At 41.7% G+C, this 20,687-nt stretch overlaps 1 protein-coding gene across 1 annotated transcript; it reads left to right on the forward strand.

Moving 5' to 3' along the window:
* Nucleotides 1–10,305: 10,305 nt before the first annotated feature.
* LOC127095308 (uncharacterized) lies at nucleotides 10,306–11,658 on the forward strand. Its single transcript, XM_051034017.1, has one exon. The coding sequence runs from the start codon at nucleotides 10,306–10,308 to the stop codon at nucleotides 11,656–11,658; it is 1,353 nt and encodes a 450-aa protein (XP_050889974.1).
* Nucleotides 11,659–20,687: the final 9,029 nt, after the last annotated feature.

The following is a 20,687-nucleotide window of genomic DNA, read 5'->3' on the forward strand; positions in this document are numbered from 1 at the left end:
ATTTTTGGAAACTTTTTGTCTGACTTCAAATCCTCCAACCTTGACCTTTGAAATGTCAAATGAGACTTATACGGACAGGAAAGAGATCTTTCTAACCATCTCACACCTTCCAATCCCTGATTAAATGCACAGTTGACCACAGTTGACTTTTCTTGACTGGGCCATGTTCTGATGAATTCCAAGCCTCTTTCACATGGGATCTTGGTTCCAAATGATATCACAAGTTATATGAACTCTTTATGAATGATCATGGTGTCCAAATTCTTCAAGAATGGCCACCATCTATTGCTCAAGGCCTGATTTGACTGATTGACTGATGATTGCTTCAGCTGCAAGCAACAAGGTTAGATGATAATATTTTTGTACTTTTGGTTAGTAAACATATGAAAAGCAATGATATACAAATGCGATACATGCTTGGTGATCAAGAACCACACTCACAAGGTATCTCACCCACTAATAGGGCAGCTAGGGTATGCAATGATTCTTGAGGCCATGTTATGATATGATGTGGGCCATGAGGGATCTTAGGGCCAAAATTGGGGTCTTACACTGCTGAGCTGTCTGGTGAGGGAATATTTATTGATCTCCATGACCATGACTTCTCATTGATCTTTTTGAAGGGCTTGGTAGATTCTTTTTTATCCCTCTAGGACGGTGTTGATGGTGGTCGGTTATCCTCAGAGATTGCAATACTTCATCTTTAGGTACATTTAAGAGACTATGACGTCTAGCATGGCTGCAAAAGGTCTTCTCATGATACAATTGTAGATGCTCCTACAGGGGTTGGCGAGGAATTATGAATTGACTGCCCGAATATCCTTCCCATTAACTACAAATACAATCATCTCCACCTATTCCTATGGACGGGTGGTGGTCCCACTGAACGCCTTGAGGTCAGAACCTTCATACAACCATAAGATGCCCCAATCGAGTCTTATCTTCCCAAAAAACTCTGACTATATAGTAACACATAAGATGCCACCATCGATGAGGATTCTAGATACATCAAACCGCCCTACTATGGTAGTGATCACCAGGGGAAAAATCTCGTTGGGATACCTATGACTTTCTTTAAGTCATGGAACCCTAACATGAGTTGACCGGGAACCTTTGTCGACATGCTCACATCCTTTCTATAGACAACTATCATCTCAATGATCTTTCTCTTCATCTGCCCTTTAGAGGAGGGGGGTTCATGAGGTGTATAATGCCCCAGACTGCTTTCAAAATTACCGACTGACCCCACAAACTAACACAAGTCTTTTCAGCATGCTTTGTCCTTACTCACACACTTTCTGTGGAACTTCCCAGAAGGTCACCCATCCCAATACTACTCCAAGTCAAGGACACTTAACTATGGAGTTATTATTTATTAGGCTATCGAAAAGAAGATGCATCTTGTTGGTATAGGTATAACTAATTAATCCTTATAAGCCTTCCTTCAAACATGCAGTCCCATACTTGCACAACCTCAGGATCCCTCTCATTTTGATGTGAATTTGGTTTTTCCCTAGAAGCTACTAGGATTTCTCACTGTCGTGCCTCGTGCACCGACAATCACTCCCTCTCCCTCGGGTGTTACATGTAACCACTCTCCACCCTCTTCGACCTCGGGTGTTACAAGGTGCAACTCTAGTGATGAAGACAACGTGTGACCGCTTTTCTTTAATGGCTTCCTTACTTTCCCAGTCTTCGAGGGGGACTTTACCTTTAGTTGATTCCTACCTATCTCTTTTGCCCCCTTTGACATACTTGGACAACCGACCCTTCTTAATCTGTCTTTCGATGGTATCCTTCAATTGGACACAATTGTTAATGTTATGGTTGTGACTCCTATGAAAGTGGTAGTACTTTAACTTGTCAGTGCAAGATGTTTCGTTGATGGGATAAGGAAGTCAGACCCCAACCCTTTGAAATTCAGTGTTGGCGTAGTCTTGGTGTCATGCCCTAATTTTAACCCTGAATCATCAAATCGCTACATTAATCATAACTTTAACATCATCTGCCTAGCATAACATGCATTTCATGTCGCATAATGCCTAAAACATCAATACAATAAATTTTCAGATCTACAGACAGACCGGTTAAACTGATTTTCAAATGTACGTGAAATTAGCGAAGATAAATCTCCAAATCAAGCTTGCAGACGCCAATTTTACTAACCCACGATTCGCGTAGTTTAACTTGGCGTGCTCGTTTTATTTTTCTAACTCCTTTTTCAGTCACATTTTGATCATCATGAACCTTTTTAATCGGACATTTTTTACTTCAAAATTTGATCTAAACCTGTCTGTTTTCCAGAAGTTTATTCCGCGCTGATCATTTTGGTGCAATCAATTTAATTTTTCGAGCATTTTTTGCATCTAATTTTTATTCATTTTGAGTCCTTTTTTTGTCAAAATGTTCTAAATAATTAAATAGGATTAACTGTAGTTTTCTTTCGATTTTATTGTGTTTATTTTAAGACGGTCAATTTTATTTAGTTTAATTTGTTTTAATTTATTATGTCACTAAATAATAGTTTAGGAGGACATTTTTGGATTTTTAAATTTAAGTAACACCAGTTTGACACCATATAAATACTAAAGTTGCTGAAAATGAGAGGGATCCAAGAAAAGATCAAAACAACGCCTTTTATCCAACATTGATGACTCTCTCTCCCAATCATGAAATGAGATCTAAAAAACTCAAAAATAAAAGAACGCAAACCTGCTTTTTTTCCATGGAACATACACTTTAACCTTTCTCTTTGTATTGATGGAAAACTAAATTAGAAGGAAAATAGGAATATTTTTTTATCCTTATACCGTTTCTTCATATAACTATTTCCCTACTTCCATAACCAACTAAAAGCTCATTCCTCCATTTTAATGCATCAAAGGCTGATACTTCACCTTTCTTTCTTCATATTTCCTTCACTACACTCAAACTTCTCTCATAAGACACATACCTTTCCTCTAATAACCATATGAAATAAACACACAACACACACAAAAACCCACACCACACAAACATTCACAAACTATCCATTCAACTCCCTTACTCTCTCATCATCTCCGACTTGAGGTTCAAACAAAAAAGAATGAAAATAACAAAGTTGAAAGAAAGAAAATAACAAGGTTGAAATCCATGTACATTTTGGCTCAACAAACATTTCATCATCCCTCTTTGAAAAAATACGGTTTAACATCTCAATAAAGGGACTACTATAACAAATTATCACTTTTCAATACATTCATACACATTCCCTTACTCACCTGCAGCTTCCAACAACTTGCAAAACATAACCATCGAAAACCGCCACTTTTAGCACTGCAAAACCAAAGCCAACTTGTCACAATCACGAGAAGAAAATATAGTGTAAAAAGTTACCTTTGCACGCATTACTCACAACCATCCCACCATCAACCATTTTCAAAACCATTTTGAATTCAAATAATTCTACTTCTATATTGATCTCTTGATCGAGGAACTTCCACATTATTCGCCCCACATGGCTCCGAGACGACATTGCTAGTCCTACTTGACGCGACCTCTTCGACGATGTTTCCTCGAGGTGAAGTGTTATGGACGATATATTATATATATATATAATATTATTATATATATATATTATATATATATATATATATATATATGTCACTATCGGGATTTCACGATAACGAAACCGGGACTAAAGAGAATGCCAAAGAGAGGCAAAGTCAGAAGAGTCGTCAGCGAATTTTATTTAATTTACCTCTATCGGAGAGGAGAGGGGGAATAGTCGATAAAACCCTCGGAAAAGAGACACGCACGGGAAGCGCTAAAAGAGAATAAGGATTCGGTCTCGTAACCGAGATTTGGGTTCGGAAGTCGGTTACGTAAGGGGAAGGTATTAGCACCCCTTACGTCCATGGTACTCCATGGGAACCATTTGGGTTATTTTACATACATGGGATTTATCCATTATTGTTTTATTTTCAAAAGAATGTGTGAAAAGAAGGGGATGTTTTTGTTATTATAGTGCTCGCCAAGGATTGTGGCCCTTGTGCCTACGTATCACTAATTCGGGGATGAGGAATCAGAGCTCCGTAGTTTGGAGTAGAAAATGTTTGTGTGTTGGTTGGTTTTACCTTTGAGAAAAGGGTTTTCAGGATGATGCCCTAAGGCACAAAAAGGAGTTTGATGATTTGTATTGTTTTTACCTTGAATAGGGGTTTTATGAAAGAATGTTTGTGATTATTTTATACTAAAGTCTATGGGCGGAGGTGATTATTCTAGACAACAAGTCAAGCGTCTTGCGTCCAAAATAATCAGAGTAAGGGTAGGAATGCTCTATTCTCACTCATTCTCCACCACTTAAGGCTCGTGGCGCACAATAATAATCGTAATTATTAAGTGTTTTAAATTTGATTGTAAAAATGCCGTTTGACGTTGAATCAAGGGTTTGTTTTATTTTGATTGTGAAATTTGGATTATGCAACATGAACGCAAAGTAACCAACAAGAAATTAAAGAGTCTCATTATAAGGTAGCCCAAGAGAAAGCCTTTTATGTGCAAAAGTGACCTAAGCTAAACAAAGGATAATGGTCTTACAAACATGTCCCCCTAAGGTGGTGTCATGATGCCATTCTTACAACATGCATGTAAGTAACGGATGAAAATCCAAGTGTTTACAAAGTATCACAAAAAGTAATGAAAAGGCCTCCAAGCAAAGGTCCTAAGATGAAATCCTCTAAGTCCAAGTTGATTAAGAGTGGAGTGAATATTTTTGGTCTTTATCATTTTATCATGTCTTTGTTATTTTCGATGTATGACGACAATAAAATAAATAACAAGTAAATAAACATGCATGATGAGTTTGTACAATGATGATGATAATGAGTACTTGAATGTAAATGAACAATAAAATAAATTGCAAGGAAGTAAAGTGCAATAATATAAATGTTAGAAGTTAGTAGTTAATGGTTAGTGGTTAGTAGAATAACAATAAGCAAATAGAATAACAAGTTAATGTAAAGAGAATGGTTTCATCTATGTATCAAATGACCCAAATATGGTTGAAATAAAGGCAATCTATCAATGCCTCAAAGTATCATGAATGATCTATTGATCAATCATTAATAGGTTTGAAATATTGAAGATTTAATCCACTCTAAACAATCATGGTCATGATCTAATAGAACTCATCAACCAAATAAATGTAACAACAAGTCAACAATAAATATTAAATGATAACAAGAAACAATGCAAAGGAAATGGTTTCATCTATGTATCAAATGACCCAAACATGGTTGAAATAGAGGCAACCTATCAATGCCTCAAAGTATCATGAAGGATTTATTGATCAATCATTAATAGGTTTGAAACATTGAAGGTTTTATCAACTCTATACAACCATAGCCATGATTTAATAGATCTCATCAACCAATAAATATAAATGATAACAAGAAACAAAGTTTGATTGAAAATGGTGGATAAAAAGTAGTAAGAGCAAAAAATCCCCAAAAGGGTGTAAACCCAACAAAAATCACCTGTCTCAAAGTTGACTCAAAACTCTCTCAAAATACAACCCAAGAGTAAAAATTCATTTTCAAACACAAAACAAAACCAAAAATATCAAGGAGTTTGAGTCCAAAATATTACCAAGATTGTGGTGTCAAAACTAGGTTGTTGTTGTGTTTGGGTTTGAGAATGAAGCAAAAAGCTTGGAAGAGAGTGGCTATTGTTGTTATGGTAGATAAAGGAAGGGAGGGAAGTCATATGTTTATGTGGTGGTGGTGAATGATTATGTAAGTGAAACAAGTTTGCTACTGTTTTTGTTGTGTGGAAATGGTGGATTTTTTACATGGTGGTTGGGTGGTTCAAAGGAGAAAAGAGTGTTTGGGTGAGTTAGGGTTTAGGTTGAAAAGAGGGAGCTTGAATGTGATTTGGACAGAGGTTTTGTGGCTTTCAAGCTTGAAAAATGAGTGGGGATAGTTCTCTATTTATAGGGGAAGCAAAGGGGTTGAAGTGGGTGAAAGAAAAGGTCCTTTTGGTAAAAAAAAAAACAGAGCCCTTTTTGCTGTCTACGCAGGTGTAATCAGTTACCCTGATTAGGGTAACCAGTTACACAGTTCCAAAATGGCCAAAAAAGCAGTTTCTGGTTTGGGTAATCGGTTACCCTGATTAGGGTAACCGGTTACCCAATTTTTTAATTTTTTAATTTTTTAATTTTTTTTAATTTTAATTTTTTAATTTTTTTTTAAATAATGAATGTATGCATGTGCAGTAGGGTCATGGATCAGATGAAAATTGTATCGGGGTAGGGTAAATTTTGGGGTATGACAGCTGCCCCTATTTAATCTTCTCGGACCTGAATGTTTAGATAGCAACGGCATCCACACATCCAAGGTAAGAGAGGATTAAATAAATAAAAATATCCAAAAATTCACCCTACTGGGAATGAAATGAATGTGATATGGAGTGATGGGTATTTGTGAAGGTTGTTCATGGGATGGAAAATAAATTTGATATGAAATCATCTGTTGAGGATAGTTTATGGTATTATGTGGGGAGGACATGGGTCAGCTGTATGATGGTTATGTCATGATGTGTATGATATGCAATGTATGTGATGGTGTGTAACATAAATATCTCTTCAACTGGAAAACAAAGAGAAAAGCTTCATGACAAAAGGTCAAGAAGAAATATGAGAGGGAATATGACTTCCTTGGGGATAAGTTTCTTATGTAAAAGATAGTGAAAATCCCTAGCAACGACTGGGAAGATTTTAGTTATGTGACGCTGTAACACCCCTAAATTTGCCCCCCTCATTCATGCATGCATTTTTAGGTCATTTAGCATTTCATATTGCATTTCATCATGTCAATCAGGATCAGATCCAAGAAGCTTGAACATCATCCAAGACACTTTGTGGGTTCTACCCAGGTGATCAGTCAACACAAGGGAAAAACTTGAGTTACTTCCAACAGGTTTGAATGGGGTCTATTCATCATTCAAAATGCTAATATTGAAGGAGCAAAAATTTGTTCCTGAGTTGTCATGCTCGCTAGGCGAGCAGCATGGTTCGCTAAGCGAACTGAACTATCATGCTCGCTAGGCGAGCAAATCCTTCGCTAGGCGAAGCTCACGCGTTTTCAGAAAATAACAGAAAATCTTGGACTTGGGCCTCTCTCATTTGAGCCCACAAAGTCACGAAAATCAGGTTATAAATTCAGAATTTCACTGAGCCAAAGGGGGATTTCCTATTATCAGAGAGAGAAAGAACATGGCTGACAGGATTCAGAGCAACCTCCAGGGACTGAAGGGAACTCATTTGCAAAGAACCTATTCTGCCTCATACAAACCCTAAGATCGCTCTGCAAACCCAACCGTGCAATTCAATTTCATTCGATCTCTCCGATCAGGTTTGCCCTATTCCCATTACTTTATGCTTTTAATTTGAATACTCTGAATGTATGAGGTATTATCGTGAGGTTTTGCCCACGGGTAGATATGCATGAATATGTAAAACAATGACTTGAATGTTTAATCATTTAATTTCTGAAATGGAGACCACGGGGTTTGGGGTTTCCGAGATCGTACTGCTATCCATGAAGAACCCAAAACCCGCAAGCGTTCGCTAGCACCATCGCTAGGCGAGCCTGTAGCGAAGCTTCGCTAAGCGAAGCAGCGGCGATCGCGACAGCAGTTGCTTCTATGTTTGCCCTAATCTGTTTTGTGTTTGTCATGGCATTGTTTTCTCCTGATTCCATCTTGTTTCTCTAACCTGTTTGTTGAGTTTTTGTGAGGGCTCACATGACTCTGAAAGGATAGCTTGCTTGGTATTCCACTTTATTTGTGGGACACCATCTGGAGGTTTATTCCGATTACCTGTATTGACTTGCTTTCCTTGATGGTACCAGCTTGAGAGATCTCTGGGTTTCTTATTTCCTTAGTTGTTGTTGCTTCGGATCTTTATCCGTGCGGTAGATCTCTTGATCCCTTTATTTTTCCCGCATTTTACCATTTTCTTAGCTTGAAGACCTTAATAGGAGGCAATGTTTTCTTTTGTTTGTTTACTTTTGTGCCCAAAGACCTCCAAGAAGAGGCACCAGTGTTGAAGACCTCCATGCAGAGGCAATTGACGGATAAAAGGGATTAGTAGTCAATCCCCCGTCATTCAGTGTGTCGTTCTTTATGCTTGCACTACGTGTCGATGCTTCAGAACAAAAGCCCGGGATCTTTTGTCTGGTTAGTCAGTGGAGAGGGTTCCATCTTTCTGAACCCCCACGCCTTGTCACGAGCTCACCCTGTCCAGGGTTAAGAGCTATGAGGTCTTATCCTCATCACCCTTTTGATCTGCTCACCCTGGCGTTCAATGTCAGTGGTTAAGAGCCCATTTGATTACCTTTCCATGGCTTGTTTGTCGAGGTTGATATGACCCCTCTTGACTAAAGCCCTACCCATGTGTGTTTGATCCCCTGGTTGGCATGTTTACTTTATGCATGTTTTTTTTGTATGGTGTGATCGTCTCCCCATAGGATGCTAGGCTTCGTATAGTCTCCCGTTTGCATGACCATTAAGGTAGCGCGGTTCCTTCGTCTAGGACTGCCTTTTTGCATGAGCATCCCTAAAACACAAACAAACTCATTGATTTTTCTTCTTCTAAAAACACGTTAACTCCTTCTACTACAGGCGAGTAAGTCTCCAAAGGTCGAGCATCCGGTAGATTGCGTAGTAACGTCGTTCACCCAAAAACACAACCCTTAACCCGTAGTTAGCCGAACTACGGCTTGCTCTGATTCTCATTCCAGATGAGATACGTAGGCATAAGACGCGATGTCTTAGCGAGCACACATCTCTTTAACCCATAGGTAGCCGAGCTACGAAGACTCTGATTCTCATATTCAGGTGAGATACGTATGCAGTGGATGCGACATCCATGCGAGTCATTTTCTTTTGACCCCTCTTTTAGTAAATAGTACATTAGATAAACCCACACCCTTTAGAGGAGAACAACAAGAGTGGATCCCGTAGAGTACTACGGATGCGTAGGGGTGCTAATACCTTCCCTTCGCATAATCGACTCCCGAACCCAAGATTTGGTTGCGAGACCTTGTCTTTTCCTTTCTTTTTTCCGGGTTTACTTCGAGCGTTTCCTTTCCATCCGTTGGGATAAATAACGCACGGTGGCGACTCTTCTGTCATCTCTTTCTCATCGGTTGTTTTTTTTCGCAGGTTGCGACAGCTGGCGACTCTGTTGGGGACATGTTTCCTTAAGCGAGTCCCTCCTAGCCTTTGTAGGTTGCTTGTTTGTTGGGTGTTTATTCTTTTATACAGTTAATTATTTTTCAGCACTTGTGTACATATCATTGTCGTGTCTGTTGGCTCTGTTGGTTTGTTTGTTTGTTTGTGGGAGTGGGATGTTCTGAGTGAGATAGGCCCCAATACATAGGCCTGAGTGCACTTAGGATTAGCGTGGTTTCATATACCCTCACGTTCCGTCTCGGTCCGATGTTGGAATATGAAAACACAATTCAGATGTGGATCTTTCTAGAGAATTCTGTGTTGTGGATCTCTTACAGTGCTAGAGCTATCTGGGAGAGTTGTTAAGTCTGGATGGCCTTTAGGATGATCTTTACCTTACTTTCATGGGAACTTGGCTGAGACACTCCTCTTATAGTGGTAATGCCAAACCGGAAACGGTGGACGTATTATTACTATCCGGCCTGAGAGTCTGTGATGTCAATGTATCTACCCTTTAGCCTCCGCATGTGAGCTGGGTGGGTTGTTTACAGGTGTGCAGGAACCCTTGACCTCATCATACCCTGATATCTGATACCTGGTACCTGATCATCATGGTTCTTTTTCTTGGATCCGAACTTCTGACACTGGTTTTATTTGTGGATTCGAGGACTTCTTCACAGAGAACAGCTCATGGTTCAGTTTATGGCTGAAACCAGTCACATGTCCTTTGCATTGCATAACATCATTTGCATATTTGCATCCAACATCTCATGCTTATTCATTTGCAGGGTATTCCCTTTCTCGATTTGGTTTGGCTGATCTGTGCTTATTTTGGAGGCTCCCAGGAAGAGTAATGTGACCTATCATTTCTTCGATACCAAGATTGGCCCATTGCGTCAGATAAAAGCTTTGATTACTCCTGAACATGTGGGTTTATTCCGGGATACTTATGGCAACATCTTGCCTATGGTTGAAGACTTGGATGCTTCTCAGAGGAGTCTGATACATACTTGCTTGCAGTTTTATGATCCTCAGTTGCGTTGCTTCACTTTTCAGGATTTCTAGTTGGCTCCTTTATTGGAAGAGTATGCTATGATCTTGGGTGTTCCTCTACAGCATTGTGTCCCTTTCAACTCTGATATACCTCCACTAGAGCATAAGGATATTGTTAAGGCTCTTCATCTGGAAGTGTTTGTTGTGAAGGAAAATCTCTCTTCTAAGGGAGGTCTGTCTGGTTTTCATCTGGATTTTGTGGTAGACAAAGCCGAAGAGTGTGCTGCTCAAGGCAATTGGGAGGCTGTGTGTGCTCTGTTAGCATTGAGTGTCTATGGTATTATGCTATTCGCCGATGAACCGAAGTTCGTAAGTATGAGTGCTATTCATATCTTTCTGCTAAAGAACCCGGTTCCCACCCTTCTTGGTGATTTCTATTTTTCGGTGCATAATAAGAATGAGAAGAGACGAGGGAGATTGGTCAGGTGTTGCGCTCCATTGTTCCATAAGTGGCTCGTGGGGCACTTGCCAAATGACGATACTTTTCGGAATCCGCATCAAGCCAGGAATTGGGCTAGAAGGTTGGTTGTCTTGACTGCTAAAGACATCAGATGGTGTAATCAGAATACCAAAAGTGGCGATTTTGTGTTTAGCTGTGGGAAGTACCCTAATGTACCATTGTTGGGTATGAAGGGTTGTATCAACTATAACCCAATTCTTTTGAGACGACAATTAGGGTATGCCTTGACTCACGTTCCTAAGGATCAAGATCTGGTGGAATCTTTCTACTTCCCAGTGCAAGATAATCTAGAACTGGTTAAGCAAGCTGCTGGAGCTTGGAGGAATATTCAGACTAAAGGTGTTACTGTCTATGGAAAATGTAACAACATCTCTTCTTCCCAGTATGATAGTTGGTTACATGAAAGAGCTCGGATTACTCTTCTACCTTTCTCTATGGGAGAACCATCTGATCCGGTTATTGTTGAGTCTGTCAACATGGTTGAGTACAACAGTTTGAAGCAAGAAAAGGGAAAAGCCGATAAGTTGAATGCGAAGCTGAGTGAAGGCCTCAGAAAAACTTTGTGCGCTAAGAAAGAAGCTGAGAGAGAAGTTCAAAGATTGAATGAGCTTCAAAAACAAAGCAATGAGAGGATTGCTGAAGATGCTGATTACATCCGTAAAGTCTGTTCAGGTGAGGATATACTGAAGAAAGCTTGCAAGGTTGCTAAGGAGCAGTTAGGAAGAGCTGAATATAGGCTTATTGAGCGCCAGCAAAGGTGGGAAGAATTGTCTGGTCGCCGAAGACAGGTTGAGATAGAAATCAGAGCAGAAAATGAGCAGTTGAAGAGTAAGGAGAACGAGCAGCATGAAGCACTTCGATTGGCTGAACAAGAGATCGTCGAACTAAAGATTCGAGCGGGGGTCAAGAGAACAAAAGAACAAGACAAGTAAAAGAAATTGGAAGAAGCGGTCAAGACGAGGAATTTGTTGATTCAAGGCCTTACAGAACACCCTAATGACCCGGTTACAGAGGCGCTTCTTAAGAAAGTTCGGGAAGACTCGTTTGGGCTAGGTGTTTGACTCCTTTTGTTTTTATAGAGTTCACCATCAGGCTTGTTGATGGGTTCTCATTTCTTTGTTCGTCGCTCTCAGAACAGCTTGTATTTTGACTATGACACCTTTCGGATGTTTCATCCTCTTTGATTATTTCGGTATTGTTATTTGCACGTTCGATTGCAGTTGTACACGTTATTCTGGAAGGTCAAACCGGAATTGAGAATAGGGGTGCTTTGAAATTGAATAAGCAGTGCATCGCATACCATGCATACTAACCCTTGCTTGTTTTACAGGTGTCACCGCAGTGTCTAATGTTTGTTCCCTATTTCAGGCATTATTGGTCCCAAGCGAGTCCACAGGTACCCGACAAAGGAAAATCGTCCGCAACTAGCGATGGACCAGGTACAGAAAGAGCTGGCGGATATGCGTGAAAGGATGGATCAGTTCATGACATTGATGACTGAAAAGCTGAGGGAATTGGTTGAGCAACCGAGGCCCGATCCAGAGGTAGAGATACCAAATGCTGAGGGGAACCCTGGTAACCCTGGGAACACTGATAACCCTGTGAGCACTGGTAACGCGGGTAACGCAAATGCTGATGGGAACCCGGGTAATGTTGGCAACACGGGAAATGCTGGAAATGGTATTGGCAGAAGGTACAATGTGAATCAAGGAATTCAGATTAACGGGCGCCTCGTTACTGAAGATTATCAGTATGATCAATTCTCGTTGCACGATGAAGCCCACGAGACCACTCGCCGTATGGATGAGCTTGCTGAGAAGCTCAAATCTTTGGAGTTTCAAAATTCCTTAGGTTTTGATGTCACAAATCTTGGTCTGGTTCAGGGAGTAAGGATTCCTCACAAGTTCAAACCCTCTACTTTTGAGAAATACAACGGGGCTTCTTGCCCACGCACTCATCTCCAATCTTATTTGGGAAGGTTGGGAGCTCACACGGAAGATGAAAAGCTATGGATGTACTATTTTGAAAACAGTCTAACTGGAGCTTCTCGTGAATGGTATTCTCATTTGTCTCGTACTACCATCAAGAGCTGGAAAGACTTGGCAGAGGCTTTTGTCAAGAAATATCAATACAACTTGGACATGGCTCCAAATCGGACCTTGTTGCAAGGAATGTCTCAGACTGCCAAGGAGACCTTTAGAGAATATGCTCAACGTTGGAGACAAATTGCTGCGTCCGTCCAACCCCCTATGTCTGAAAGGGAGATGGCGGACATGTTCATGAACACTCTTCAAGGCAATTATACTGAGAGATTGGTTGATTGCCCGTCAATCAGCTTTGCCGAGATAGTAATTGCTGGAGAAAGAATCGAGAGTCTGTTGAAGATGGGCCGAGTTCAAGACAATAGTGCTTCCAGCTCATCAGGTCCCAAGAAACCGTTTGCTGGTAACGGTCAACGAAGAAGAGAAGGCGAGACAAGCGTTGTGTATGCCGGCAGAGGCAGGGGCAGAGGATGCCCTAATTATTATCAAGATCAAGTGGCCGCAGTCACCATTCCTACACCTGCTCCTCAACCGCAACAGCAACCGCATTATCATCCGCAACAGCAACCCAGGTACAACAATCAACAACAAGGAGGTAATCCGGGTCAGCAGAGACACTATCAACAACGTCCAAGGCTGACGGACCGGGTCATTGAGCCAATCCCAATGCCTTATTCTTTATTACTTCCCAAGTTGATTGACCTGAATCTGGTTACGTTAAGAACTCTGGCCCCACCAATCGATCCCAATAATTTGCTTAGAGGTTATGATGTCAACGCCGAATGTTCTTTTCACTCCAACGCACCTGGCCATACTACAGATAATTTCAAGGCTTTCCAGCTAAAGGTACAAGATTTGAGAGATGCCCAGGCTATCAATTTTTCTCCGGTGCCTAATGTTATCCAAAACCCGATGCCAGCTCACGGCGGGAAGAGGATTAACGATGTTGATAGTGGGGAAACTTTGAATTTGGTTTCTGATGTGACTAAAGTGAAGACTTCGCTATTGGTGGTTAAAGACCTACTTTTGAAAGGACGGATTTTCCCGGGCTGTGGGGAAGAGTGCAGAAGTTGTCAAGCTGCCGAGAACGGATGTGATAGTTTGAGAAGGGGTATTCAACAACTGATAGATGAAGGTTGTCTTCAGTTCGATCAGACCCGTCCAGTGAAGAATGATGTGTCGACAGTGACAATTTATTTCACTCCTGAAGAAATATATGTTCCCGAGGGACCCACTCCGATAACAGTATATTTCCCAGAAAGTACAGAACCAGCAATGGTGAACAACGAAAGTCCAGCACCAGTTACAATTTACTCTGATAGCCCTCAACCGGCTTTGGTTAGTCCGGTCACCATCCCGATACCAGGACTTGTTCCGTATGAGAAAAATAGTGCTATCCCGTGGCACTATGGGGCTGATATCTACTTCCAGGGGCGGAAAGTTAACGGTGAAGACATTGACATTGGTAGCTCCGCTGTAGACAATGTTAGAGGGGTCGGTGGCTTCACGCGCAATGGACGCCTATTTGCACCATCAACATTGCGCATGAATACTGAAGTTGAGGCAGCTGCCAAGGTTAAAGGAAAACAGGTAGCAACCGAAGAGGTTACTACTGAGGAAGCTCCTCCTAAGACCGCATTCGAGAAGGAAGTGGATGAGTTTATGAGGATTATCAAGAAAAGTGACTACAAGGTAGTCGACCAGCTAAATCAGACACCCTCAAAGATCTCCATTCTCTCACTATTGATGTGCTCTGAGACGCACAGAGCAACCTTGTTGAAAGTACTAAATATGGCCTATGTTCCACCAGAGATAACTGTTAACCAGCTGGAGTCGGTAGTTTCAAATGTAAACGCTAGCCATGGGCTAGGTTTCACCGACTATGACCTGACATCTGAGGGCAGGAATCACAACAAAGCCTTGCATATCACAATGGAATGCAAAGGGGTGGTGCTTTCCCATGTTTTGGTTGATACAAGCTCTTCTCTGAATGTTCTTCCAAAGAAAGCCTTAATGAAGTTGGATTGCGATGGCATCATCCTGAGGCTAAGTAATTTAGTTGTGAGGGCTTTTGATGGCTTTAAGAGATCTGTCTTTGGCGAAATTGAGTTGCCATTTAAGATTGGACCGCAGGTGTTCAAGAGCACCTTTTATGTGATAGATATCCAGCCTGCCTATAGTTGTCTGCTAGGTCGGCCCTGGATTCATGTTGTCGGTGTTGTTACTTCTACTCTCCACCAGAAGCTCAAATATGAACTAGAAGGCCAGGTCGTCACTGTCTATGGTGAAGAGGATATTTTTGTTAGCCACCTGTCTACATTTAAGTATGTGGAGATGGATGGCGAGATGCATGAGATGCTGTGTCAGGGCTTTGAAGCCATAAATATCAGTGAGGTCGCGTCCGAAGCTGTCTTTTCACCTAAGTCCGAGAAGGTCGGGACTTCTATCTCTTCATATAAGCAGGTTGTCGAGGTGGTTAAAGCTGGTAATGCCCAAGGCTAGGGCAAATTTGTGGAGCCAATCATCAAAGAAGACAAGTTTGGATTGGGGTTTACTCCGGGGTCTCAGAAGAATGAAGCCGGTACTTTCTCCAGCGGGGGTTTGGTTTCTCCCCACATCATCAATGCTGCAGATGAAGACAAGGCTGACAGCGACTGTGACTTAGATAGCTGGATTCGCCCGTGTGTCCCGGGAGAAAAGCTCAACAATTGGTCGTCCGAAAAAGTCGTCCGGGTTACTCTACTGAAAGAGTAATTTTTATTGTTTTCCTTTTATTACATGCATAATAAAGTCTTACACTTCGCCCAAGGTGTAATGACTCATCTGTAGGGCCATCCATTTAGTCGCATTTCGCAATTATTTTCATCATCAATAAAGCTTTTGCAAACAATTTTCTGTTCTCTTTCTTTCAATTTTTTACTTTTACAGAAAAAACAATAAAAATGGCAATATTTCTTTTTCGTTTTTCTTTCCAAAAAAAATCTCGTTCTAAGGTAAAGCATGATCCTCCATCATGCAGAGTCGATCACCCGGATCTCACTGCTAACGACACTGCTATGGCCAAGTATGACTTCGACAATCCTATCTATCAAGCCGAAGAAGGGGTTGAGGAAGATTGTGAATTACCTGAAGAGCTAACCAGGTTGTTGAAACAGGAGGACCGAGCTATTACACCTTATCAGGAGGTGATTGAGACCGTCAACATTGGTACCGAAGACGACAAGAAAGAGATCAAGATTGGGGCCAGTCTACAGGCCGAGGTGAAGGAACAGTTGATCAGTTTGCTTCGTGAGTACGTCGACATCTTTGCTTGGTCCTATCAAGATATGCCAGGTTTGGATACAAACATCGTTGTGCACAAGTTACCGTTGAATGAAGATATGTCGCCGGTGAAGCAGAAGTTACGCCGAACTTATCCTGACATGGCAATGAAAATCAAAGAAGAAGTTCAGAAACAGTGGGACGCAGGGTTTCTCGCTGTGGCCAGTTACAAACCATGGGTTGTCAATATCGTACCGGTACCCAAGAAGGATGGCAAAGTACGGATGTGCGTCGATTACAGAGATCTGAATAGAGCTAGTCCGAAAGACGACTTCCTACTACCTCACATCGATGTTTTGGTTGATAACACAGCCCAGTTCTCCGTATATTCTTTCATGGATGGTTTCTCCGGTTATAATCAGATCAGGATGGCGCCGGAAGACATGGAGAAAACAAAATTCATCACACCGTGGGGCACCTTCTGTTACAAGGTCATGCCTTTTGGGTTGAAGAACGCAGGGGCAACGTACCAACGGGCTATGGTAACACTTTTCCATGATATGATTCACAAAGAGATCGGGTGCTCTGTGGATGATATGATTGCCAAGTCCCGAACAGAAGAAGAACATTTGGCTGCAGAAACTGTTTGAGCGTTTGAGAAAATTCAAGCTGAGGCTGAATCTGAACAAGTGCACTTTTGGAGTGCGAACTCGTAAGCTGTTAGGTTTCATTGTAAGTGAAAGAGGAATAGAGGTAGATCCTGCGAAAGTAAAAGCTATTCGAGAAATGCCTGCACCTAAAACAGAAAGAGAGGTTCGTGGCTTCCTGGGCAGACTGAACTATATTTCAAGGTTCATATCTAATCTTACAGCCACATGTGAGCCATTGTTCAAAATGTTGAGAAAAGAGCAAGAGGTCAGGTGGAATGATGATTGTCAGAAAGCCTTCGAAAGAATAAAAGAGTATTTGCAGGAACCCCCGATTCTAATGCCTCCAGCAGAGGGAAGACCGTTGATCATGTACTTGACGGTGTTAGAAAGGTCAATGGGTTGTGTGCTCGGTTAACATGACGAGTCAGGTCGAAAAGAGCATGCGATATACTACCTTAGCAAAAAGTTTACCGACTGTGAACAAAGATACTCATTGCTCGAGAAAACTTGTTGCGCTTTGACATGGGTTGCTCGCCGACTAAGACAGTATATGTTGACTCACACGACTCTATTGATATCAAAGATGGATCCAGTCAAGTATATTTTTGAAAAGCCAGCGCTTACCGGAAGGGTTGCTAGGTGGCAAATGATACTGACAGAGTATGACATCCAATACACTTCACAAAAAGCCATCAAAGGAAGTGTCTTGTCAGACTATCTTGTAGAGCAACCGATTGATGATTACCAACCTATGAGGTTCGACTTTCCTGATGAAGACATCATGTTTCTCAAATCGAAAGATTGCGAGGAACCACTCCCGGAGGAGGGGTCTGACCCTAAATCCAAATGGATTATGATGTTTGATGGGGCGGTCAACGTCAATGGTCGCGGAGTTGGTGCAGTGTTGATCACGCCGGAGGGGGTTCATATGCCATTTTGTGCCAGAATAACTTTTCCCTGCACCAACAATGAAGCCGAATACGAAGCTTGTATCCTAGGACTTGAGGAAGCCATCAACCTACGGATTAAAACCCTGGATGTATACGAGGATTCAGCTTTGGTCATCAATCAAACCAACGGGAAATGGTATACACATCAGCCTCATCTGGTTCCTTACAGAGACTATACGAGAAGATTGTTGACTTTATTTACGACGGTGAAGCTGCATTACGTTCCTCGTGAAGAAAACCAATTTGCTGATGCTTTGGCTACCTTGTCTTCGATGATTAAGGTGTTACGTTGGAACTACGTACCCAGAATTGATGTATCTCGGCTTGATATACCCGCCTATATGTTTGTTGTCGATGCAGTATCTGATGATAAGTCGTGGTATCATGACATCAAGCGTTTCCTGAAGAGTCAAGAGTATCCAGCTGGGACGTCTTCGAATGATAAGAAGACGTTGAGGAGGTTAGCCGGTAGCTTCTTTCTGAACTCAGACGATACTCTGTACAAGCGAAATTTCAACATGGTCTTGCTCAGATGTGTGGACAAGCAGAAAGCGAACATGTTAATGCAAGAAGTACATGAGAGATCTTTCGGTACCCATGCCGAAGGACATGCAATGGCTAAGAAGTTGTTAAGATCGGGGTATTATTGGTTAACAATGGAGGCAGACTGTTGCGCATACGCCCGAAAGTGTCACAAGTGCCAGATTTACGCAGATAAAGTGCATATCCCTCTAAGCCCATTGAATGTCATGTCGTCACCTTGGCCTTTTGCAATGTGGGGCATTGATATGATTGGCAAGATTGAATCGACTGCCTCCAACGGCCATAGATTCATTTTGGTCTCTATTGATTACTTCACTAAGTGGGTGGAAGCAGCATCCTATACGAATGTTACGAAATAGGTGATAGCCAGATTTCTGAAAAGAGATATCATCTGCAGATACGGAGTTCCCGAGTGGATCATTACTGATAATGGTTCGAATCTCAATAACAAAATGATGGCAGAGCTTTACCGGGACTTCAAAATCGAGCATCACAATTCTTCCCCTTACAGGCCAAAGATGAATGGCGATGTTGAGGCGACTAACAAGAATATTAAGAAGATTGTGCAAAAGATGGTGGTAACATACAAGGACTGACATTAGATGTTACCGTTTGCATTACATGGGTATCGAACTTCAATTAGAACATCCACCGGGGCAACACCTTATTAGCTTGTATATGGCATGGAAGCAGTTCTTCCGGTTGAAATCAAAATTCCTTCTTTGCGGGTCCTGATGGATGTTAAGCTTGACGAAGCAGAATGGGTCTGTTCTCGATACAATCAGCTGAGCCTAGTTGAGGAAAAGAGACTAGCAGCTATATGCCATGGCCAACTATATCAGAGATGAATGAAGAGAGCATTTGATAAGAAAGTGCGCCCTCGGGAGTATCAAGTTGGTGAATTAGTACTCAAAAGAATTCTTCCTCCCAACACAGATCACAGGGGCAAATGGACACCGAACTATGAGGGTCCATACGTGGTTAAAAGAGTTTTCTCTGGCGGAGCTTTGATGCTAACAACCATGGATGGCGAAGACTTCCCATCCCCTGTCAACTCAGACGCAGTTAAAAAATACTTCGCATAATTGACCCGCTGGACAAAAGAAAAAGAGTCTAGGCAAAAAAGGGGCATCCCGACGAACCAAAAAAAAACACAGAATAAAGAGGTTCGGGCAAAAACTAGGGATATAAAAAAAATGTACACCCAGTGAGTCGAAAACCCGAAAGGGCGGCTCAGGCAAAAAAGGGTATCCCGGTGGATTGAAAACCCAAAAGGGCGATCCATGCAATAGAGGGAATAAGCGAATAACTGCGATCTAAGTTCATCCGTGTTATATCATCGTTTCATTCAATCCGGCAATCTTCGAAGGTTAAAGAGCGACTAATCATCCACTTTAGAAGGCAAGATGAGCAGAGCGTCTTGAGGGCATACGAGCCATATCAGAGTCGAAACTCAGTGGGACCCGTATCCACATTGCCATTAGGATAGTTTCTTTTGTTCAATTTATAGGGATCGCCTCTTTTCAGGAATCAGCTTCCTGATGTACTCGCCTATTCCTGGCACAAATTTTTCAACCAATAAAAGTCGAATAATTCAGTTAAAGAGCCTTTTTATTTTTCATTTATCAGGTTGTTTGCAAAAGATGTCTGAATTCTTGATTAAACATATTGCATCTGAACACAATGGTGGCTTTTGCAGATAATTTGCACAGGAAAACATTTAAAATTGCTTTGAATGTGCTTAATCCCGGACGGAGAATTCGAACCGAGTAATCCCCCGGGACATACGTGTGTGATTGTAGGTCACAGGAACCGGATGCCAAGTCATGAATCCTCATCCCCAAGCGGTTGACAAAGTCTCTCCTCAGCAGGGCATGTCCCCCAGTAGAGTCGCACCTTGTATCCTCAGCAACAGCGGAGTAGTTGCATACCCAACAGACAAGAGGGTGGTGTTCCCAGTGTTCATCTCATTCCCCAGCAGATTATTTTAACATATTTGTTTTGATCCTCAGCCTGAGGACGATTAGCAAGTTCATATCCCCAGCAAAGGTCGATCCCTACGACATTTCCCCAGGAAGTGCTTTCCCCACAGACTCTCCTCACAGAGCCTCGCCAAACAAAGCTCCCATAGTTGGTACTCCCCCAACAAGGTCAACTTTCCAGAAAAATGCCAATTTATTTTCGGTGGCTCCCTGGTCCCGGCAGACGGATCATTCCCCACAGAGCATTCAAGGATTGATACAGCGATCCGTTCCCTACCGGAGTTTACTTCCCCAAGCAGATTTCTTTTTTACACTATGCATAACATTTGCATTTGCATGCATATCATATCAAGCATACACATAAGCTGATAAACGGGTTCTTCAAAGCAGACTGAAGAATTACTTTACAACCAAAGTCATGAGATTCAGCCAGAGGATCAAGTGTGTGTGATCCAGCAGGAGGGTCATTTTGAAGATTCAGCCTGAGAATCGTTTTCCAAAGAGCCAGCCTAAGGTTCAATTTGAAGATTCAG

The sequence above is a fragment of the Lathyrus oleraceus genome, chromosome 6, assembly GCF_024323335.1.
Source record: "Lathyrus oleraceus cultivar Zhongwan6 chromosome 6, CAAS_Psat_ZW6_1.0, whole genome shotgun sequence".
In the NCBI taxonomy this organism is placed as follows: Eukaryota; Viridiplantae; Streptophyta; class Magnoliopsida; order Fabales; family Fabaceae; genus Lathyrus; species Lathyrus oleraceus.

Coding starts and splice junctions, on each gene's coding strand:
- LOC127095308 (XM_051034017.1), top strand. CDS start 10,306: ATGATCTTGGGTGTTCCTCTACAGCATTGTGTCCCTTTCAACTCTGAT.